General features: G+C 43.4%; 1 protein-coding gene and 1 long non-coding RNA gene across 3 annotated transcripts; one reads left to right on the forward strand and one right to left on the reverse strand.

Moving 5' to 3' along the window:
- Positions 1-588: 588 nt before the first annotated feature.
- PPM1K (protein phosphatase, Mg2+/Mn2+ dependent 1K) lies at positions 589-21,953 on the forward strand. Of its 2 annotated transcripts, none has more exons than XM_052682980.1 (7): positions 589-668; positions 7,074-7,567; positions 8,136-8,236; positions 15,281-15,446; positions 15,945-16,089; positions 16,784-16,918; positions 17,237-21,953. In XM_052682980.1, the coding sequence occupies exons 2-7, from the start codon at positions 7,128-7,130 to the stop codon at positions 17,366-17,368; spliced, it is 1,119 nt and encodes a 372-aa protein (XP_052538940.1). In that variant the 5' UTR covers positions 589-668; positions 7,074-7,127; the 3' UTR covers positions 17,369-21,953. The 2 variants fall into 2 exon arrangements, with proteins under 2 accessions (XP_052538940.1, XP_052538939.1); XM_052682979.1 differs by lacking the exon at positions 589-668 and adding an exon at positions 4,270-4,404.
- LOC128080600 (uncharacterized) lies at positions 7,565-15,286 on the reverse strand. The gene is made up of 4 exons (XR_008206798.1): positions 15,163-15,286; positions 13,507-13,669; positions 12,521-12,716; positions 7,565-7,779 (listed from the first exon to the last, which is right to left on the reverse strand). It is a non-coding gene; the product is annotated as an uncharacterized LOC128080600 (long non-coding RNA).
- Positions 21,954-23,498: the final 1,545 nt, after the last annotated feature.

The raw sequence follows: 23,498 nt of genomic DNA on the forward strand, positions 1-23,498 counted from the left end.
GTCTTTAATCCTGCACAGGTAAATAGACACCAGCTGAGTGAGCACAGCATGACATGTCACAGTGTAACTGTGGCACTCCCACCGGCCCTTGGACAAAGCTAAGAGAAGCTTGTCATTGCTCTCTGAGTTATTTGTTGTTACAAAAACTAAACAGCTTTTTTCCATCAAAGGCTGATAGTATGTTTAGTTTGCTTGTGCTGAAGAAATTAAGTGAAAAGGCAGAAACGGGATTAACTTCCTGCTGAGATAACGGGGTGGAGTTCTGATGATTTCAGCAGAGCTGTGCTTGCATCAGTAGGGAATTTGGACCTGAGATTGAATATTCATTTCTGAAAATGACAAAACATTTCTGTAGAAGCTATCCTAGCCATTAGCAAGTATATCTAGCTTCAGTACAATTTGGGGGGTTTATTTGCCTATGAGCAAGCATTCTTACTTGGTACTACAACTACCATATGTATGGGAACTGCTGAGTCACGGCCTGAACCTCTGATTGATCACCTGAGGCGAGCAATGAGTGAGCCACGGGAGCACAGGTGAAGGCAATTCACCTGTGCTGCCAGAGGCTACACCCCTCCTAAGCCTATTTAAGAGCTGGCTAGCAGTGGGGAAGGATCACTTCTGGAGATCTGCTCTGCTGGTGTTTTGTAAGTGAGCCCAGGATAGGGGTAAGCTTTCTGTCTATTCTCTTTTTGTTATCATTTGCCAAACTCTCTTGTAATTATAACATCTTGATATTCATTAATTATATACCATAATACCTCAGAGGCATTTATTCTGTTCTTGAAAAACAGCAGCAAGGAAAGCTCCTTCATGTTTCCATAAGGCTGCATGGTGAGCTAACAGCAGTCTGTAATACATAATGATGTGGAGCTCTTATTCTTGAATTCTTTTGTTACAGATTACTACAAATTACTATAAGTAAAGCAAGCACACTTACAGTTAAACACACAGCCATAACAAGTTACTACAAGGTACTCCTAGAAGGCAAATGTATTTACACAGTAACAATGCATAAAGCTTTCTGTATTATATTGAAAATTACCATTAGTAAAGCAACAAATATGACTACCTAGCTATGTACCTGCCTGTATGCCAAGGGAATAGTGGTATAGCATTTACCAAGCCAGTCCCAAGAGTGAGGCCAATCAACAACAGACAAACTAATTCCAAAGGTGACCTGTGTCACTAAGCTGGGAGTCAACCATGCATTCCCAACACGGGTCCTGTCGTGTTTTGGAAATATATAAAAATTCTGTGCACAGGGAGGCCTCAGAGAGAGGTCTCATTCTGGGTAGAAAGCAAGTCCTTTCTGTATTACAGGTTTCATAGGACATCACTACCTGGAATTTTTAGGTATCCTGCTGCATTTCAAAGATACCAGTTGCGCATCTCAAGGATTCTTCTGATTGCTAAGCCAGGCTCCCCTGTTACCAGACAGGGTATCTTCTGATGATGTTTTTTTCAGACTTTTTCTGTATTTTTCCTATTAAGACAAGATCAACTTTATGGCTGCTCCCATCAGCCCCCACTTCACAGACAAAAAATAGAGATAAAGCCATGACTAAGAAGTATAGCAAGGACTCAGCCACAAGTCTGCACTGCCTCACCAAAGGAAATATAAGTTATACAGCATATGTCTGATAACTTAGAAAAAGAATTTATCATTGCAACTGAACTGGCAAAACACACATCTTCAATAAAAAGAAGAGCAGTCCTCCTTAAATTATCTGTATCTCATTGGCAGACTCAGTCCTGATTGTTCTCAGCACTGTTCCTCTTTATGCACCCAGCTTCTCATCCCTACCATTCACACTGTCCCCAGGAATTAGCACTTAGTTAACACACTAATTGATCTGAGTTTTAAAACAATCGCAAATAGCAGAAGATATTAGCAGCACACAGGCTACAAAGGCAGAATCACAGCAACAACTCTGCACCCCAGATTCTAAGTCACTTCAGTGGGCTCGTACAGAATGTTAATGGCACAGTCGGCAAAGATCACACAGAAACACTTTCTAATTAACAAAGATTACACGTTGCTGAAGCATTCATCCAGTGCACAGAAGTGTTCCATCTTCCTGTAGACCAAGTCTCATCTATGATGGGTTGACATGAAGGTGTTTTTTTCAATTTTGCATTTGAATTCAGTATTTTTTTTTAATTGTGTATTTATTTATTTATTAAGGACATATTCTAACTTGAATACTGTCTCAGGTTTTCTCTCAGAGGAGAGGCATGGGTTTATAATGCTCCGTGCCTTATCCTTTCTTCCTATTATATCCTTTCTTCCTATTTGCTCTTAAGATGAAGCAGTAGCCTTCCCATAACAGCAGGCTTTGTTTGTATTAACAACAACTAAGCAAAGATGAAACAGTTTGTTTCCAGTTTGAAACAGGAAATAAAATTTGCTAGTAGGCACAATAATGACCAGGTAACATACTGGTATCTGCACAGGTCTATTTAAAAGCATGAATAGTGAGGGCAAACAGTAACTACTGTTAAAAAGCACACTCTTATTTCATGCAGGTGCTAGTTAAGTTTTTATCTTGAGATTTACAAAAACAAAAGTATAGGCTAGCAAGAAGCTGCTCCTACCAATCCTGATAGCAGGCTCACCTATGGACATACACTATCAGAATGCTCTAAAGTCCATAAGGATGCTTGCCACAGACTGCCTCACTTCACTGCTCTGTTTTCGAAGCCACGCAAGACCACTGCAGCCCAGCTCTGAAATTCGACACATGAGCCATTTCAGATCAACAGCACAGAGTCTGGGAGACATGGGCTCTAGCATTCCTTCTTTATTGAATAGCTACTCAGTTTTAGATCAGGCACAGAGAAGCTGCCAGACGCTCAAAGCAACACCCTGATTTCATTTTGTTTAGTCATCTATTGATAGGACTTGGCATTGTGCACCTCATGCAGAAAGCCAGGCATCTGGTGAGCCAGGGCAGAGCAAAGGACAGGTTCTTTGCTGAGTCTTAAATCCCAGGTGCCCTTAGCAAACAGGAAAAGCAGTCCAAACTGGAATAAGTAAATAGTTGTAAAGCTTTGGAGGAGTGCTGAAGTGGTGCTTCTTTACGTTTATGAGTCTGCAAATGACTTTCCAGCGATAGCACTGTTCGTGTACTATATTCCTGCTGATCCTTAACATTCTGTAGGAGGTGGTACCCAAAGTAACATAGAAAAGAACAAGAGAGGAATAAGAATTGTACTTGATTATTCTAAAAAGCCACAGTCATTTCCCCACCCTTTGGGCTGAAGCGTGTGGGTGCACAAGAAAGGGGAAACCCTGTTCCTCACAGCTGCGGAGAGCACACAGCCAGCAGTGAGTGGTGCCAGCTCCTCCGCCCATCAGGGCTCCTATGCTCTGCCAGGAGCAAGAGGTGTGTCAGCAAGAAGGCCTGGCAACAGCCTGCCTGCTCCTCACTCCTGTCTTTGGGACCGCAGGGCACGGTGATCAACCAGAGCATTATTTCCACTCGCGTGCCTGGCGCTGCACAGCTGAGCCACACGCAGCACAGCAGTGAATGTTTTCAAGTATTGCAACTTGTAATGTGCAATGCTTCACAATTCAAGTTCAAGGGCAAATTCAGATTGCGTCACTCACGTGCTATAAATGGAGAGTGCTAGCAGCACAGCGTGAGCCACTAGGAACGTTCTGTCCTAGCTCACTTTGTTCTGTATCTAAGATCCTTCACTGAGAGAACAAAACACAGCAAAAATCCACTTCTGTTTCCAAATAAACTACTTGAATAATCAAAGCCATTTAAAGTTTCTGGATGAGCAGAAGATGGGGCGCTGGGCAGGCTGACCTGGCAGGGGCAAGCAGCCCACAGCGGGGGTTGGGGCTGGCTGGCTTTAAGGGCTTTTCTGCCCAACTATCCTTTGATTCTATGATTCTATGAATAAATATTAACTGAAAGATTAAGAAGGCCCCTGAATGTGCTGAAGGCTGGTTGTTCAAGAACCCGACAGCCAAACCTAGGCAGGTTTTGTCTAAATACTGGCTCCACTGCGAGACTGTCAGATGGAAATGGAAAACACCTGACGTTCCGCGCTTCTCGGAGTGCCAGGATCCGATACCCGCGTCAACCACGAGCAGAAGCCAGCGGGAACGGCATCGCGGCATCCCACAGTCGCCCTCCTCCCGCCCCGCACCCGGGCCGCTCCCCTCAGGGCGGGGTGAGGGCGGCGGGGGGGGCTCGGCTGCCATCTCCGCCGCCATTGGGGCCCGCGAAGGGCCGGGCCGCGCCTGGACGGCCCCCAGCGCCGCATTGGCCCGGCGGCCCCGCGGAGAGGAGAGGCGTGGCGGGCGGGAGTAGCGGCCGGAGGGTTCTGGGGAGGTTCCGCCGCTCGCCTCCGGCTTCCCGGGTACGGCAGGAGAACACAGAGGAGAAGGTAAGGCCTCTCCTCGGCGCAGCGGGAGGAGGGAGTCGGGTTCGGTCGTCGTTTCTCCTTCCCTACCGCTGGCCGCAGCCCTAACGGGTGCGGCGGGCGGGCGTGGTATCGTCCTGCGGCCATAGCGCTGTGCTGGATGCTCAGCGTGCCTTGTGCGCTGCGGGACGGCAGCCGCGCGTCCTCCGGGGCACGGGTGGGCTTCTGCTCTTTTCTCCTCTCGGTATGGAACGTTTCTTTCTCCCATAAGGCAGCCTCGCTGAAAAGAGGGTCACCCTACAGCTTGATTTACGGCTTAATCATTAACGCTAAGCGCTGCGTTTCCTCGTCTATGTATACAAACCATTCCTTTAGGTTAAATACTCGGAGGCTGACAGGATCAGACGGAGCCCCTCGCAGCAGGTTTCCCCTCGCAGCAGGTTTTCTCCCGCAGCCGGCTCCTTTTGGCTGCAGCACGCACAGCCTGTTTTTTTCCCACATTGGCCTTTCTCAGTGCCTGCAGGCGTATCGGTTTGGACAAGCTGTCCCCAGCCGAAAGCACAACTATTTACATCACTGCAGCCACAGCGTGGTTTCATGTTCCTCCTTGCAGAGACAGCTGAAGAGCCCAACCACCGTTGGGGTTCAAGAATCATAGAATCATTATGGATGGAAAAGACCGTTAAGACCATCTAGTCCAGTTGTCAGCCCATCCCCACCACGACCACCAGTAAGGTGGAAAAGGGCTTTTAGGAGGTATATCTGATGGAAACAAACCCGTTAATTAGCTCTGGATCTATCTTCTGATTCACGCTACCGATTCTGGGAGCTCTAAATATAGCTAGTGTTTCTTCCTCATCTCTCGAGCTGACAGAAGTGCAGGTTTTGCGAATTGGCAGGCTTTCAGTTTTGTTGAGCTGTGCTTGGCAGGAGGAAATGAACGTGCTGTTGCTGCGAGTCAAGGGCAACAGGAAACAAAAAAAAAAATCTCAAGGAAGAAAATCAGCTATTAACTACCTGCGAGTATAGTGCAATAAGGGTGAGATGTTGCAGACGTCCAGGAGTAAAATGGAAAATCACTCATAGTGGAAACGTGCCAGTTCATTCACATGGTGTCTAGGCCAAATTCATCCAGTGCAACAATATTGATTCCCAGCGTGTTTGGCATTGATTGAGTTGACTGTTCGTCTGTAAATGCTAAATAAACAAATCTTTCCTCACCTAAGATACTACATTAAAGATAAACCAAGAGCATCCAAAACAACGTGCTTTGAGCTGTGCAAGCTTACTGTATGCCTACAGAATGTTCATATCACAGCCACTTTCTAATTAAACAAATGCTCACCAAGTTAACTTTATGAATGTTTTTGCAAGCGCCCAGTTTTTGTCTGGGATTTAAAGAAATTAGTGTAAAGCCATATTTCAAAATACAGATGCAGTTATTATTTGAATCTTGAAAACACAATGGCAAGGCACTCCAGTCCAGAATTATGTATCTCTAGGGTATGCATATTGCTCACTATTTGCTGCTGGATTATGTCAGACCATCTGCCTTCTGCCATCTTATGTATTCTTAATCTCTTTATTATGATATTGAATACTTTTCACTTACAGTTTTGCTCTTGGCAACTCTCCAGTACAAGCAAACATTTAGCAATAACAAGAGCAATCCCTCACTTAACTCTTAGCATGGTTAGTTACAGCGATCTGAAGGTCTAGGTCAAATCTGTTTGGTGCAACAACATGGGCTTACTACCAAATGCACCCCAGCTCTTTCAAGTTTCATCATTTGGGCTGTTACTCTGCAAATAACTAAGCAAATTGCTCTACATTTTTCAGCTTGGTAGTTGGATCAGTGTCAGTGAATTGTATCTGTGCTGAGCCAACTTGTGTGTTTAATACATCCAAGCTGGAAGAGGCATCTGAAAAGTCAATGGAAGATCTTGCTTCCAGGGATAGCTCAGGGATTTCAGGGTTGGGTAGTGAAGAACACCAGGCAGAATAGCTAAAAGCTGCATGGACAGTGTTTTGTGAAGTTAAAGTGAGCAATTGTGCATATCTACAGATAGACTTAATGGTTGCTCTTCGCCTTAAAAAATATATATTATATATATACATATATATATATTTAAAAAAAAAAAAGAATTTCCTTTCCAGTTCTGCTTTGAGAAGTCTTATTCAGGTTCTGATGAAATGGGACAGAACTGAATATCATGTCTCCTGTGCAGGAATTCAGCTCTTTAAAATCAAAGCAAGTACATTTTTTCACACTCTCCACGATTCACAGCACATATGCTATAGCAATTGCTTGAGCTGTATGCATGATAAACTCATTCAACGACCTTACCTCATATTTCAACATTTTCCTAGTTTGATGAGATAGAACAAAGTCATTATTACTCTCATTAGCTCCTTTGCAACCTCTGAAAATAGGGGTATCACGATGGAGGTGGCCAGTGGAGCTGCCTTGCCTCAATTTATCTGCAGCAGTCCTCATCAGAACTGTAACTGTGGGCTGGTCTGTGCAGGATTGTTTCTCGATGAGTCATGCAGAGGCTCTGTAGCCTCTTCTAGGCAGTGCTGTGCTATGCACGATTAGCGGGCTCCCACTGTGAAATTGTTTCCTGAATGATGTAACTGATAGTCCCCCTTCCTGTGCTGATTCTTGATCAGTTTTCTCTTTGTTCTTGAAGACATTCCAGCTGCTGCATCTCTTTTATCCCTACGAATCTCTGCGAAGACAAGTTATGTCAACAGCTGCTTTAATCCATTTGGTAAGAAACGGAGGTTCTCAAGTGCGAAGGAGAGCCCTGCTGACATCCCGCCTCTTGCAAGACGACAAGCGTCTGACAGTCGAGTGCTACATTTCCACCTCCGAACGCCGGGCATCCCGCTTTGATCCGGACGGGAGCGGGCGGCCCGCCACGTGGGACACCTTTGGCATCTGGGACAATCGCATTGATGAACCTATTCTCCTCCCACCTAGCATAAAGTATGGAAAGCCGATTCCAAAAGTCAGCCTGAGCAAAGTGGGCTGTGCCAGTCATATTGGGAAGCGGAAGGAAAATGAAGACCGCTTTGATTACGCTCAGCTGACTGAGGATGTCCTGTACTTTGCAGTATACGATGGACATGGCGGGGCGGCAGCAGCAGACTTCTGCGCTAAGAACATGGAAAGATATATCAAGTAAGTGTGCGTCGAGTGAACGCGCGGTTAATGACTTACTGTAGAGCCTCCCTCCTTACAACCAAAAGGGAATCTGTGCACCATATGTTGCTGCTAATCGTCCCAGGTTGTATAGCCATCTATTCCAACAGAGTCAGCAGCAACACAGCAAAGGAGTAATTCCCATTACAACAGATGTGGCGTGATGTATGTTCCCTGCCTGGGGAGCAAGCCTGGAAAGACAAGAAAAGAAAATGTGATTGTACCCACCGGGAGAGAGCAGGGAATACAGAGCATGTGAATTGCCTGTTGTCAGATGGGGGTTATGTGATCACAGATTTGGGAGTTTGCTGACACTCCTCCCTATCTCTCCAGTACTTGCCTGAGTGTTAGAAGAGGCACTTTATCTGTTCACAAAATCAGAGTGTTAAGCTTTCAGTGGAAGTCATTAATAAAGCAGTATTACCTTTTTACTGTAATCTAGCATTATTCAATGCATGCAGGGAGGAAATAAGTCTATGAAAGAGATTGATTAATGTGAACGCTTCTTGGTAAGAAGTCTAATTTTTTTTTCATTATTTGTACCCAGGGAATTTGCTGTTCAGGAAGAGAACTTAGAAAAAGTTTTGAACGATGCTTTTCTAGAAATAAACAAAGCATACGAAAGGCATGCTCAGCTGTCTGCTGATGGTAGGTAAAAAAATATTCTACCCTTATGTGTGTGGGGAAAAAGGGATTGGTTATTTCTCAGTATTTTTGTACTAAGACTCCGAAAACAGCCTGAAAACTGTTTTACTTAATATAGGTTTTTGCTCTAATCACTTACCACAAACTAAACAATTGTGCTTTACTTCCCTAAAAACGAAAAAGCTGTTAAAAAATCTAGGTCAAATTTACTGGGGGAGTTATTAATCTGGGCTTCAGCATAATCCGCACTGAATTTATCTTATCATCATTCTGTCAAGAAAGGTGTTTGTCAAGTTAGCAAGGAGCGATTTAAATTGGCAAGGAACAGAATCTTCCTGTGTGAGAAACACTGTCTTCTTTGGGTTGTTTTTTGTTTCGTTTTGTTTTCACAGAATCATAGAATCACAAGGTTGGAAATTACCTACAAGATCATCTAGTCCAACCAACTTTTCTTTCTGAAAAGTTGCTATTCCTTTGAGTTCCTTTGGAAAGGAACACTGTCCAAAGTTCCCCTTTCTTACTTGGCTGCTGCAGCTGAGGAGGAATATAAGCCAGAAGTAATACAAATGGTACCACTTCTGCACAGAGAGAATCTGCAGAGCAGCTGAGCATGAAAGGGGAAACAACAGCCAAGAGGAAAACAAGATTCGCTGTGGTAAAGCTGGCACCAGCCCCTTTAGATTTCCTTAGTCCTGGCTGTTCACCAAATTCTTGTGTATATATAGAGAGAGACTATGCACATCTGAAATTCCAGTCACAGTAGCTGGAGCTTATAGGGTGTAATTTGGGAAGGAGATAGAGGAGTTAGTTCACCCAGTGTTTAAATAAATACAAAGAAAACCAAACCCAAACAAGCTGTCCCAGTGCTGCTACAGATACTGGCGATGCAACAGGACGTTTAGGGAATTAAGTCACACTGTGTCCTTGGGGCTACTTCCACTTCCTTTAAACAATCAGTGAAAACAGTCTAGTAATGGAGTGGTTTCCTGCTCTTAAAGTGCTAACCAAACCTACCTAGGCTCAAGTATTTCCTGGCTGGACAAGTTGCCTGACTATTGCAGCACTGTGAGGGATGTACAGCTTTCCTCTTACGTGGTAAGAGCTAATGTATCAGAAAAGACAATGACTCAAGTTCTGAAACACAGCCCTTAAAAAGGAGGAATTTAATCTGTAAAGCTCATTTTTCCATTATAACCTATTTTATTTCTAGGTATGGAAAACCAGTCCTATTGTTTAAAAAGAATAATAATGGGGTAAAAAATCCAAAGTCATGTTTGACCTGTGAAGTCAGTTTTAACTGAGCTAATGATAGGGATATCACTAGAGCAGATGAGCTTTGAATCCAAGAGTCTCCTTGTAAGCCCAGATTTAAAAAAAAAAAAACAACAAACCAACAAACACCTGAAGGCTTATGTCCTTCCCTAGATCACAACCTCTTATTTTCTGTGATTTGTTTTATTTGCACCCTGCCCAGTCCATTTGTTGTTAAGACAGCTCTTTATTTTGCTCATGTTCAAGTTTAAGAGCATTTCCTTGAGAAGGATGTTTGGGAACCATACTGGGTATACTGTTCTGTTACTCTGAATGTGGTTTCTGATTATAGCATTCTGTACATAATGAACTGAACAAAAAAATATTTAACAAACAAGCTGTACAGCAAGCTGGGCATTTTGGAATTCCTTGTAGGATTTTATCATACCATTTAACTGACTAATGGGGGCTGCTCACTGAAACGTAATGCAAATGCCAGCAAATTTATGTAACATCAAGATACTGAACAAGCCTTCTGCATTAAAAAAGCGTGAGGACAAACAAAATAGAAGGGAAAAGCAATCATTGAACATTTACAGGGGCCATGTCCTACAAAGTACTCAGTGTTTCTTAGGGAGGCTGAATGCCTGCATATTCTTCCCACAGGAGCCAGTGGGATCTAAAAGTGCCCAGTGCTCTTGTCTGGTTGCCCAGCTGAAAATAAAGCTAAAAGGCAAAGAGTGGAGTAACAGGGTGTGCAGACAACACAAGTGCAGTTTTCTGAACAAAGCAAGCTTTTTGCATATCTGCTGATTAAAAAAAAAATTAAAAATTAAATGCTTGATTGACTGTTTGGTGTGGATATTTTTGTCATTGCTGCTCTTTTGAAAGTTATGTAAAATTCAGTGTTTTGCATGTATCCTTGTTAGAAGACTAATTCCAAATTGATTCAGTTTGCCAGCAAAAATTCTGAATAATTGTGGCTATTCTAGATGTGATGGTCAAAGTTTATCAGAGATGGTGGTCAGTGGTGTAACACAGGTTATCTGTCATACACTGGATGCTCAAGGCCAACCTCCTTTTGAATCCCTGCCGCAGCTGATGAAGTGCAGAAAAATAACTTACTTAGTTTTGTTCCCACAGACAGCCCTGCCAGGGCTCCTTTCTCTGTATTCTTTAAAAGACAGGGTGGATGGTCAGGGAGTCCAGATCTTTACTAACACACAACCAGCTTTGAAAATGAATGCCTGGCTGTTTGAAGAAACATAATTGCCAGGACATAACTACAGGAAATCCCTGTAACAAAAATCCATGAAATTTTGGCTAACACAATGCTTATGATGATACTTAGAGGGGAAAAAAAAAACATATGGCAAAAATTTAACAGGACTAGAACATGAATTGTTGGAGAACATAGCTTTGTTTTCCAGGACACTGAAGATTTATAATTGAAAAATATTTGAAATTAGATTTGAAAAACAAGTAGAATAATTCCTCGTTTGAGTCTCAGTAAAAATAAAGGTCTATGCATGTGTTTCAGTACTGCTGCATGCTCGGTGTGTGCGTTCACTGGTGCTGTTGGACTGCTGTATTGACCTGCAGGTTGTTCCTGTATCCCCTCTGACAGTTTCACACAAAGGCATAAGAAACTTTCTTTCTGAAGCCATCTGCCACAGAAATAATTTCTAATCATTAAGAGGTCAGAGACATGCCTGAGTCTTGAAGCATGGTGTTCGATATCTCTTCAGAAACTCATTTTCATTCACTTCCACACATTCAGATGTACCCACTCACTGTCGAATCACTGCCAAATTAACATACAGGACACAGTAAAGGAAGTTCCCAATCAACAAATACATTATTATCCAGGGAACAAACGCTAACAGAGATGGACAGTTTTCTGTTACATTGGACCAGCAGTAAAAATCTAAATGTAAAAGCTGAATAGCTTTCTTGAGTAAGGATAGATCTAAACAACTTATCATGCTCGAGGAAAACAGGACATTGCTCTGGAGAAATGGAAAACAAACCCTGCCCTGGCCTAGGGTGGTCTTGAAGTGTAAATGCTGCTGCTTCTGTTCACCGCAGGCACCATCCACCACTGAGGGAAAATAACAGGCAGGCAATGTTTCCATCAGCCTCCATGTTCAGTGCATCTAGCTCTAATCACATTGACCACTCACTTCTGGAATAGCCATCTTGTTAAAACATAGCCAGGTGTTACCTGATGTGTCTACAATTGAAGGGACCTCCTGGAAATTTAATGTGCTGAGCAAACAGCAGAAGTATTTTTAAAATAATTATATTTACAAAGTAGTATTCAGATTTTTTTTAAGTTACTGTTTGAGCATGTGATTACTTTTTCTTTGAATATGTTAACCTGCAACACTGAGGAAAAGGGAGAGCTGCAGAAATGGTTACTTACGTATTTCACAATGCCATCAATGTCACAAAGACCACTTTTTTATCCAAAGGTCTGAATTATTACCAAATCAAGTTAGACGATACTATTTACGGTATGATGGGGGTGTTATCGCATGTTTGCCCATGGATCAGAAGGAGTCATTCAGTGTCTTCATTAAATGGCCTCATTTTAGTTGGCACAGGTTTGAACTCTCAATTTTTATTTCATTTATATATATATATATTTACATATACAAACTACCTTGGGAAAATGGGCCACATTATGTTTTGAACATTTTCTGTAAGGTGATCACTGTCATATGAGACAGTCATACCTGGCATCAGTACATTTATTTGGATGACTTTTTAACTGGACACTCGCCATCAGCCGCGCAAAACAAATCTGTGGCCAAAGATGCAGTCTCTACTATGGCCAAATGGAACATTACACAGCTCATCCAGGCCCTTCCTCTGTAGAAGACACTGTGGGCAAACCCAAAATGACTACGTGCCCTGTTTTGCAGCCCTTGTCCTTTCATCTCCAGTGTTGCAGGTTTATTTTGTTTGAACAAAGTCCCTGGGTCAATTTCCTATTTGCCTCTGTGTACGTGTTATTTGTGGCAGACACTGTACCTGGTCAGCAGCTCTAGAACTGGAGGCCCTGGACACTATATGCTGGGCTTCAGTGGAAAGAGAGATCTGCTTAATTTTGTCCCAGGTGAAGGAGTCCAGCGGTTCCTAGCCTGGACTACTGGAAGGTTCCCACATCCTCTTTGTCACATTAGTTGAGATGACTTGCAGTAAAAAGTGTCCAGTGAGTGTTAAGAACCTATTGAAAGATCTTAGTTTTATAGTGATATTGTTAGGTAAACAAGATAAACTCTTTTAATTTTAAAAATGAGTACACGTGCTGATGCAATATATTTTTGTGTTATTAAATATCCTAGCAGCAGTCATAATAAAGCATTAGAAATGTTATCCCATCGTCACTGCTGTGTTTTGGAACTGTGAGAGAAGTCACATCATCCCTTCAGTCTGACCAGATCTTTCACCCCTACGTGAATGGTGATTCAGTTTCAGAGAAGAAAGCGTGAGCGGCATTTGTTTTCCTCAGAGTGCAATTTAAGAAGCAAACATTTATAAGACAGAAGTTGGTACAGCCATTACCACAGCTCTTTGTTGTATCTTTGATGGGTCTTCAGTACCATCCTCTGCTTCCTGATAGCAGGCCTGTTGGCTTTCTGGTTTGGCACTGTGAAGATGTACACTCGCCCGAATGACCAAATGTTTGTGCTCAGTCATGAATTACAGACCTCAGATCAATCTATTCTGAAACCTTATGTGTTTGTCAGCATAGTTCCAAAACAAGTGATGAGATGGGAAACTAGTGGCATTAATTTTAATGTTTAAGTAAAATATATTTTCTGCAAAGTAAAAAAGGCAGTTTTAAGTTCATTTTACTTCTTTTAGCTGTTGGCTAAAACAGGTATTTTACTGAATTTACTAAAATTTCTAATCACACCACTACCTATTATTATCTTATTTTATAAAATATTTTAAAAGGAGCCTGTACTTGCATAGTCCTTGCTTTAAAGTAGAAACAAGATGTCAGTGCTTACCTGAATGCTCAACAGACTACTGGCATCTATGTGGTTTTGAATCTTGTAGTCTGTATCACAGCTGTAACATAGACCAAGGTGCATCCTGTGTCACCATGGTGAACATTCACTGTGGACTTGTTGGTTAAGTCAGTTAACCAAGTCACCGCAGCAGTAATAATACCTGTTTTAATAATAACACAAGCTTAGTTTAGATGGCTTTGTGAGGTATTTTTTTTTTGTTTCATCAACGCACTGCTTTCATCTGACAGCAAGGCTCCATGCACCCAGCAGGGCGTTGTGCTGCCCACCCCAGTTCCTTCCACCATCCCAGGTCAGTGCCACAGAGCCAAAGGCAGGAGCACGTGTAGTGCAGAGCTCTGCAGAAGTGGTGGTGGGAAGATCTTCAATTGTTACTCATGTGAAAATAGCAATATAGCTAGGGATTCTCAATGCTAAGACCCAAACCTCTGTCTGGAAGCTAGCTTTTAAAACCTGTTACTGGAACACCTCAGTGTGCAAGAAGCCTCCAGAGGGCCTTTCAGAGGCACTTGCATGGGCTGTGAGTTCTGGGCAAGACTTGTTCCCAACTTGGCTTTTTACTATAAAAGCTCAAGTTAGCAGGAGCTAGTGCTTTCCAGCAGAGAAATTGCTCTCCCTAACCAGTGCAGCATGTTTTGCAGGAGGAGATGCTACCTACAAAAGTAGGTTCTTCCTTTTAAACAGTAAGCAAGCAAAAAATGAGGGCTAGGCAGTTTTTCTGGCATTTCTTTCACTGCGGATAAATCTGCACAACTTCTCTGAAACAGGCAGACAGACTCGTTGTTCCTCTTTTTAAGCACGGGTTTTATTTCCCCTAAGCAAGTTTGCTTGCAATAGTCACTGCAACCAGGTCCATAAAACAGACAGCTTAGACCATTCCCGTGCCCTGCAAGAGGAGGAAGCCAGCAGCTAGGGCTTCAGCTTGCCCTCTAGGCAGCAAATGTCAAATGATCCCACCAGCATACAAGGGCAGATCGCCCAGAAGCAAGCACAGCTGCCAGGTGACTTGCACTCATTTTGCATTGCAATGCAAGGCAAGGCGGAATCCAGCTTTGCCTTAGTGCTGCAACCTCCAACAAATCTGCAGGGCTGTAAGAGAGCAGAGTCCCCTTCTCAAAAAGGGCAGCACTTGCTGGCAGAGCCCTTTGTCTCTTGACAAGCCAACGGGAATGAGAGGGAGATTATTAATAACAACAGTAACAGGAGAACCCCACAGACTGCGGCCAAGAAGTGATCTGGAGGTTTTCTTCTGCTGAACTACATGCAGCTCCAATTGCAATTACTCAGCCACCCACTTCACTGCCTCACAGGAGGGGAGAACCATCAGCATTCTGGTGGGCTATCAATGAGCTCACTGTGCATAGAGATAAAGACAAGAACCTGTACCTTCAGAGGAACTAGTGGGACTGAAAAGCTATTTGCTACAATCTGAAAAGAAGCCACTGTGTCTCATCCTGCTTTAACTCCACTCGCCCTCTTGCATGGAGCCATGCTGTTGCATAGAAACACTGACACTCTCCACTTTTTTCCCTCTCTGTCTCCCCATCCCAAGTCCTGTATGCATGTTTGTTTGCTTTTTTTTTTTTTTTAATCCTTATCTATAGCTTTAGTTTAAACTTAAAAACAATTACTTACTAGTAATGTAGAGCACAAGTTGTCTTTGTCTTAACCAGTCGACACTGTTGCTCTGTTATAAATGGTCCTGTGCTTTGAGGCAGTGATAAAACCTCTCTCTCTGATATGACATTTGTAGCAACTCTGATGAACTCTGGGACCACTGCAACGGTGGCCCTGCTGCGGGATGGTATTGAGCTGGTAGTGGCAAGCGTGGGTGACAGCCGTGCCCTGCTGTGTCGAAAAGGAAAGGCCATGAAACTCACCATTGACCATACACCAGAAAGGAAGGAGGAGAAGGAAAGGTACCTGTTGGCTCATATTGTGGCTTTCTGGGGAACAGCCTCTGTCAGGCTATCCTGCTGCCAGGTTGGTCCTGGGAAAAAGGCTAGAGCTGAACATAACAGTCCAAGCTGGAAAAAGTGGCACAACCCCAGTTAAGTCATTTATTTCCATTTCAAGAACTGGGGATTTATAAAGGCCTACATGAACATAAACTGTCATTGCAGTAAAACCAGCAGAGCTAGGACTGGGTATTGAGCTGTAACCACATGGTTCAAAGACTCATCCAAGAGTTCCAAGAGATATCCAAGATGTGAAGAAATGTGCTGTAGTTCCCAGGGCAGCACTCTGCCCTCTAAATCCTATCCCTTCTGTGGAACCCTTCAAACATAGCCTCTCAGCTCGGGTCCATGGTACTCCATCTCACATCAGCAGATAGTGGTAGAAACTGCAGCTACAGACAGGGGGAATGGTCCGAATCTGTAACTCATCTTCGCTTTCTCTCTTGTGCCTCCGGACAGGATTAGGAAGTGCGGGGGCTTCGTTGCCTGGAACAGTTTGGGACAACCTCATGTGAATGGTAGACTTGCAATGACGCGGAGCATAGGAGATTTGGATCTTAAAAACAGTGGTGTGATAGCCCAGCCAGAAACAAAAAGGGTTCAGGTAAAAGAAAGCCTGGTTTACAGGGACAGCAATTGGATTAAGGGGGCAACAAAGCTATCTGAAGCAGGTGGTGGTACCCACACAGTTTGCTCAGGTGAAATCACACGACCAAGCTTTGGTTTTCACTTGTGGTGAAATAACCCACAACCAGCTCTACGTAAGTTATCTCAGATTGACACTAATAAGATAGAAGAGAATCAAGTCCTGACAGGAAAGTCAAGAAGGTTAACTTCTGAATCCCTGTTATCACAGTATAACCTACTTTCAATGTTAATGTTGGTACAAAGCAATCACTGAGAACTAGGTGGGATTTGGAAGAGCTGGGTCACCAAGGATAGCAGGATTTGTGGCGGGTTACATATTTGAGAGGAAGGGGGAAGGAAAGGGCAGTTGCATGCATCTTACCATAGCTTTGCAATTGTCCAGAAAACAGATCAACCACCCATAAGGTATTCAGCACAACTGCATTCACGTTTTCATAAAGAGAAAAAAAAAGTACCTCCTCTCAACTCACATGTTTTGACATTTTCCCCTAATGGATGAGGATAGTGCTCATACAAAAATCAAGAGACCAGGCAACACTCCCAGAGAAAAATACTTTGCAACAAAGGGTAAAAAAAAAAGAAATCAAGGCAGCAGTTTTACCTGGCAGCACTCTCTTCACTGTTGTGCATACTTCGTACCTTTATTGCAGTTGCACCATGCAGATGACGGCTTCCTAGTCCTTACTACAGACGGTATTAACTTCATGGTGAACAGTCAAGAGATCTGCGACTTCATCAACCAGTGCCACGATCCCACTGAAGCTGCCCACGTTGTTACTGAGCAGGTAATGCTAGGGTTACTTGAAGCATCAAAGTGCCAGATCCTTGCAAGGACACAGGGACATCATTTCAATTAATGTGCTTAGTTCTTGGTCTGCAGACCTGCTGTGTATGTAATCAGCATAGACAGAAACCACCAGTTTCATATTGGAGGTTTTGGATAGTGGTATATCCATGGAAAGCTCCGAGGTGTGCAAGAGCCTGCAGTGTTGGAGCTGGGAAGAAGCAATGAAGTCTCAGAGCATGCTGTCCCATGTGGAGTCAGAGAGCTATTTCTCTTTCTGAGCAAGACTGTGACGCTGACAAATTGTTTCTTCCTTCAGGCAATACAGTATGGCACTGAAGATAACAGCACGGTTGTCATAGTGCCATTTGGAGCGTGGGGGAAGTATAAAAATGGCGAGATCAACTTTTCCTTCAGCCGCAGTTTTGCCTCCAGTGGGAGATGGGCGTGAAGACCTGACACAGCTGTCTTTTCCTGCAATAACACGGATACAACGTGCTATAAGAGAACACATCCATCTGTTCATAGGTTGACTCAGTGTCTTGTCCATCTTTTCTGTTGCCAGTTATGGAAGATGCAACTGCTCCTTTGGTGCGTAATTGCTGCTTACAGCTGATCACATTTTACTGTGTTTATTTATTCAGATCAGCATTGGGTTTCTAGGCCCAGCAGTTCTGCACATCATTTCATTTGCACAGACAAGTCTCTGGGCTTGAGTTATGACACATCAGTTTCATCCCAACTCTTGTTACCTAGTACTCAGTTACCTGGCAGCTGTGAAAGTCCGAGACTGAGCCATGCGCCATCTTCTTTGTACGTTAATACACAGGGGAACAAACGCAGTGTTCTTAGAAAGACAAAAAGGGAGTCTGTTGTTTTCCTCTGTCGTGTAGCCATCCACAGCTCCCCCATGTTTCACGAGAAATGGGTGAAATACAAGGAGGAAATATCAGAAGTAATTAGCCTGTGGTTATGTTCTGGTGCCAGGGGCATTCCATGTAGCCGAATGGCATCCCAATAGAGCACTTTGCTGGGCTTTAGGCTCTCTCTGGTATTACCTGTGATGCTTCAGCTCCAAAGAGACAGAGCAAGCAGGAGCCACGTGCTGTTGAACAGATGGGAACCCATTGGGCCCAAAGCCCCTACAGTCGCAGTGGACCATGCAGCCTCTGGCACCATGCTTCCTTCAGCATAATGGTGCCTGAAAAGAGCACGTAGGAGGAGAAAAAAAAGCAGCCCACTTTATAATTTCAGAGACCATAATCAATTTGAGTATTTGTTTGTTTGTTTGTTTTTTCCTAAGAAAAGGAAACTGTTTCAAAGAGCTTTCAGTTCAAGATTCTTTGGATATATGAAACAGTAGAGTTTATTTCTTCATATGCAAGGATTTTCCTGCCCTCTGCCTTTTTTTTCAGCTAGCTACCATCTCCTGCTGGCATAAAGACAGCTGTAAAATGCCCAAAGCCAGAAAGCTAGAGAAAGAAGAAAATATTTTAATAACATATGGCAATTTTTGTTAAGTTTTGGGTGTTGTTTCCACCAGGCATCAAATAGTTGGTCACCAATAGTAGCTTTAAAGATTTCATTTCTCTTTCTGGTGGGAGTCTGTGTCCAATGGGGCACAAAAGGCCAGAGCTCTGAGCCAGCTCCGTGTTGCTGTGATACAAACTGCTGGTGACACATCAACAGCAGGTCCAGCTTTCCACATACCTCTTTCGGCCGCAGTTCTCCCTCACTCAAAATCAGTCGTGCATCTCCTGTAGCCTCCAAATTGCCCCATTGTGAGGAAATATGGGCAGAGAAAAGTCAGGCTTTTCCCATGTAGATTTTGTTCCATGTTTCCAAGAGCACAATTATTTAAAAAGAAGAAAAAAGCCAGCTGACAAGAACAAAATGCGATGCCTGGTCCGATTCTCATTTTCCAGTGTGTCATCTACATCTTTTTCTAGCCCCTTCCAGGCCCATGGTTACAGCAGTCATTTCCATGTGTTCTTCTGGCTACAGGCTTGGGAGCACTCTGCAGGTCACAGCATTGTACTGACAGCATTAATGCTCTAAGTATAGACAGTACCTTGGTTGTGTCCCATCACTTGGTGTATTTATATGGTGCACATGATGTGCATATTCAGTTTATGAGTATAAAGAGGTTGTGACTCAATATTTGTAAGTCTCTATTGTGTTTGGCGCTGTTGCCCAGGCAGGCACGTTTAATGAGCACATCCATCACTGGTTTACAGTTATAATACCTTCTTTCTTCTCCAGATTTCCCCAATTCTATCTTCACTTGAGATCAAAGTTTTCAGTCTTGGTCTCTGCCTTGCTTACTGGAGGCAAAAGGCACTTTTAATTGATAACCTGCAATTTGCACCCTGCACAACCTGTTTGTAGCAAAAGCAGCAGAACGCATCCTCTCCTGAGCACTTGCAGAGAGGCAGCACCTGACAGAGACTCAGTGAGCTGTTCCAGCAATGCCATTATGACCTGTTTGCACTGCACAGCTGACTCCTGCTGAAATAGCAAGTGGTCATAGCTAAGGGTTAACCACACCACCACCTTATTCTGGGCCAAAGAAGGGCTACAGTCAGCTTTGGTTTCAAGTGTCAGACAAACATGAGCAGCAGAGCCAGGATTTGGACATGTCTCATCAACACTGCTTGGTGCCAAATGCTGCTCATTCCTGTTTGGCCATCCATCCAGCTAGCCAGACAAGATATCAGGCCTCCCCTGAGGTGTTTATAACAAGTATAGGTTGATTTTTTTGAGCTGTGCTGGGTACTCGCCAACCTGAATACGTGGTATCAAATGCAGGGTGGTAATGAATAGCACCTGCAGGTGCTCTGAGGAACGGCCTGGGCTGATGGAGTATCTTCTGAGCACTGATCAGTATGTAAAAAGAAGTCATCTTTATGCTTGAGGGAGTTTGGGAGCGTATTTTTTGTGTTATCCCTATCCAGTTCAAGGGCAAGTTGGATGGAGCCCTGGGCAACTTGATCTCACACGTGGTAACCCTGCCTGTGACAGGGAGGTTAGAACTTGGTAATCCTTGAGGTCCCTTTCCAATCTGAGCCGTCCTATGATGCTATGGTAGCCTAATTTCATAGAGAATGGAAGCGGTTGAGTGCTTCTATTTCCTCCAGCAGACTGACTGTCCTCTCAGAGGAAGGATCCACCTATAGATGCACATATATTTTAGAAAGGAAGGGATAAGACAAAGCTTTGCAAAATAGAAGGCAGTTAGGTAAAGATACGTTGGCAGTTCCTATTACTGCTTTAAACAATCACAGAAAAGCTGTGGTTGGAAAGGACATGGTGATGTCATCCATCCAGCCTACTGCTCAAAGCAGGGCTCATTTCAGAATTATGTGCTGCAGCAAAGGGGTGTGCATCTACTGACACTGGACTATAGACTGAAATGGGATGGGAAGAAAGAGATCGGCATGAGAGCAGTCTGCCTGCAGAACCAACTTCAATGTGTTCTGGTGAAAGCTTACCAGTAGGTGAAAACCTGCAGGTACTTTGTATGGCTACTAATAAATGTCACAAATAAATTAGCACATTCATCTAACAGATACAAGCTGGTTTTTCTAAAAAGCAATAAGACAGGAGACTACAAAGACACATTTCTTATTCCCTGGCTGTTCCCTACAGTTTTCTGCATCTGTTTCTGAAGTAAACAAGCTACTAATGAAGGCAGATTGCTTTGCCAAGTGGCCCATTAGTCTGCCCATTCCTCTTTCTATTGCTAAGTGTCGCTTTCACTGGTTTGTATGAATTTCTGCCTTCATGCTGTGCACTGCCAGACTTTGAGTACATCAGAAACATCGTTTGGTGCAGACCCTCTGTTACCAAAATCTTTCTCTTCCCAAACAACAGCCTCGCCTTTTCTTGCATATGTAGTAATCTCCCTTTAGATTTATCTGTACCAAGCCTTGTTTTTCTCCAAGTCACCAGGAAAAACCTGCACTTTCCTGTGTGATTGGTTTTTCCATCATTTGATACTTCTTAATGAAGAAGCATTAGGACAAGTCACAGGAATTGCATTTCAGTCATGGGGCTGTTTTGGCACTGACACTGGCAGAGTGAGCCATGAGTGCAGGTGTATGGAACCAGCATTCCCTGTGTGAAGTATGAAGTCGAAGGAGTAAAGCCATGTCAAGGCAAATGGAAACAGCTTATCAAAAGTATTTCCTTACCTGGACACTCCTTCTGGACCAGTGCTGTTTCTCATGGTAGAGGTGCCGCAGGAGGAAGGGGCTGGAACTTTAGGAGCTTTAATGCAGCATCCTCTGACTAGTCAATCCTTTTTGGTTTGAAAAGCTCGGGGTTGGTGAAGAATTGTGTAGCAGAGTTTGTGGTTGAGAATAAGGGTGGAGTGAGAAATTGGCAATATTACCACTTTTTTACCAATTTGGAGAAATGAAAATTCTGAAGATCTGGGGCTCACTGCAAGATTTCTGCTGATGGAGGAATCAGATACTGGATCAGCATTTCTGTCTCAACACACAATGTGCTGTTTTCAAAGGCACAGAATTTCTAGCTAAAGCAGTAGCACAAAACAGATACCAGTTACTCTGGTTTAATATTAATTTCTGTGGAATAGAATCACGTAGGAACTTCTAGGTCCATTGGTCACTTACCCAATAAGCTGAGCATATGGCAGAGCACTCCCCTGCAGTTTCCTAGTTCTGAGGCTGCTGTTCTCCTGCTCTTAATGCAGAGGTACTAATGGGGATTCCCCCTTTGCCCAGCATGTTAAGTGCTTGGGCAGCGGAGTGTGTCATAACTTTTACAGACTGAAGTGCAATTGTGTACATTCACTGCATACTTTGCCTTAGGACAGTCTATAATTCCTGATGTTTAATGTTTATTTTTGGTGTAATCAGTGACCATAATTAATCTACTACTTCATTTTACTGAAGTTTTTGTTTTTTTTTTCTTTTTAAACATTCGTTTGTCTTCAAATTTGTGACTCAAATCTACAGTGGGACAGATAAGGCTGTACTGAAATGCTTAAATAAAGACCTCTAAATAAATAATCGGCTTTTCACTCTGAATGTATTTTTCTTTTCCAAGCACATTGCCAACCACCAAAACTTTGTTTCTCAGGCTCTGCCATGACTGTCCTGTGAGCCTCAGGCCTTTGCCTCTGCCATAAACACATTCACCAAGGCTCTGCCTTTCAATTAGTGCTGAGGCACGGGCTGCCCAGAGTAACAGTGGATGCTCCATCCCTGTAAACACTCAAGGCCATGTTTGATGGGGCACTGGGCAGCCTGACCTGGTGGGGGGCAACCAGCCCACAGCAGGGGGTTGGGACTGAGCGGGCTTTAAGGTCTGTTCCATCACAACCATTCTATAGTTCTGTGATATGATACGACACAAAGGCATTCACCAGCAGTAAGTGGTACGAAGTAGCCATCTCTGTGCTCTGTCAGCCTTCACTACAGGTTTGCTTCATCAGGGCCATGTGTTCTAACTTGATATTTCAGACTCGTATATTTTCATATATTGCCAAGAAATCAAAATGCCATCGCTCTAAATACAAGTTTGCCTTGAAATATTATTTTGCGAACCAGGAAAGCACTTGAAGTAGCTGTCAAGAAGAGCGATTTCACTCTGTGACACAGTCAACACAAGAAGATGTTTTGACTTCTACATCAATTCGGTCATGGTGGGGATGGGTTGATGGTTGGACTTGATGATCTTAGTAATCTTTTCCAACCTTAGTGATTCTATTATTCTATTAATTCAGAACTTTTCAGTTACTCAAAAGCAAAAAAAAAGGTGGGGAAGCAAAGACTGGCTGAGAGTTTTAGTTTTGCTGCAGAAGCAACACTGTGGGAAATGCAACAACTTATTTTTGATTTTTACTTTTCCTACAGCTGAACTCAAATCTACCTTGATCATCTCACCTTTCACCTTCACTTTGTTTGAAGGAGACTTGAACAAAGTCCTTACACTTCCCTCCCATTTAGAACTAATGCAAGTCCTTTTTCGTTATCCTTTATTGCCATTCCATTTCTCATCTCGTTTAGGACCTTATCAGTTTTAAGATACCTGCATGTACTGAATACACAGTGCTAAGGGTCCTGCTGCTTCTGTAGGTGAATTTTCAGAGCTCAGGCAGCATGTGAAGCAACCTGCTGGACAGCTTTAAGCTGCTGCCCTTTCCTCACCATTTGGCAGCAGTTGGGAAATAGCTACCAGGTTACTCTGCAAAGGTTACTCTGTAATCAGAACATTTGTCCCATAATGAGTGCCCCTGTGACCTGCTGGTTAATTCACACTGGCAGGAGGGGAGAGGCTGAGCGCTGGCAGCAGCATGGCAGTTGTCTGCCATATGTCTCCAGGACAAGCAGAGGAGAGCGGCCAGGCATTATAGAAGGCAATGTGTGCTCTGGCACAGGGCACTCGGAGAAGCTTTAAGACCCCTGCAACCCTCCCCTAAACTGAACATCTGACAGAGACTCCCCAATGCTGGATGTTGTTTCTCTTTTTTTAAACACATACACCCCACAAGTTATCTGTAAATATATTAGATAAGTTTGCAATTCAGCACCAATACAAATTTCTACACAACC

This window comes from Tympanuchus pallidicinctus, unplaced genomic scaffold (assembly GCF_026119805.1).
Source record: "Tympanuchus pallidicinctus isolate F22 unplaced genomic scaffold, pur_lepc_1.0 scaffold2, whole genome shotgun sequence".
Lineage (NCBI taxonomy): Eukaryota > Metazoa > Chordata > Aves > Galliformes > Phasianidae > Tympanuchus > Tympanuchus pallidicinctus.

Coding starts and splice junctions, on each gene's coding strand:
- PPM1K (XM_052682980.1), top strand. CDS start 7,128: ATGTCAACAGCTGCTTTAATCCATTTGGTAAGAAACGGAGGTTCTCAA. Junction 8,237..15,280: donor TGCTCAGCTGTCTGCTGATG/GTAGGTAAAAAA, acceptor TGACATTTGTAG/CAACTCTGATGAACTCTGGG. Junction 15,447..15,944: donor AGGAAGGAGGAGAAGGAAAG/GTACCTGTTGGC, acceptor GCCTCCGGACAG/GATTAGGAAGTGCGGGGGCT.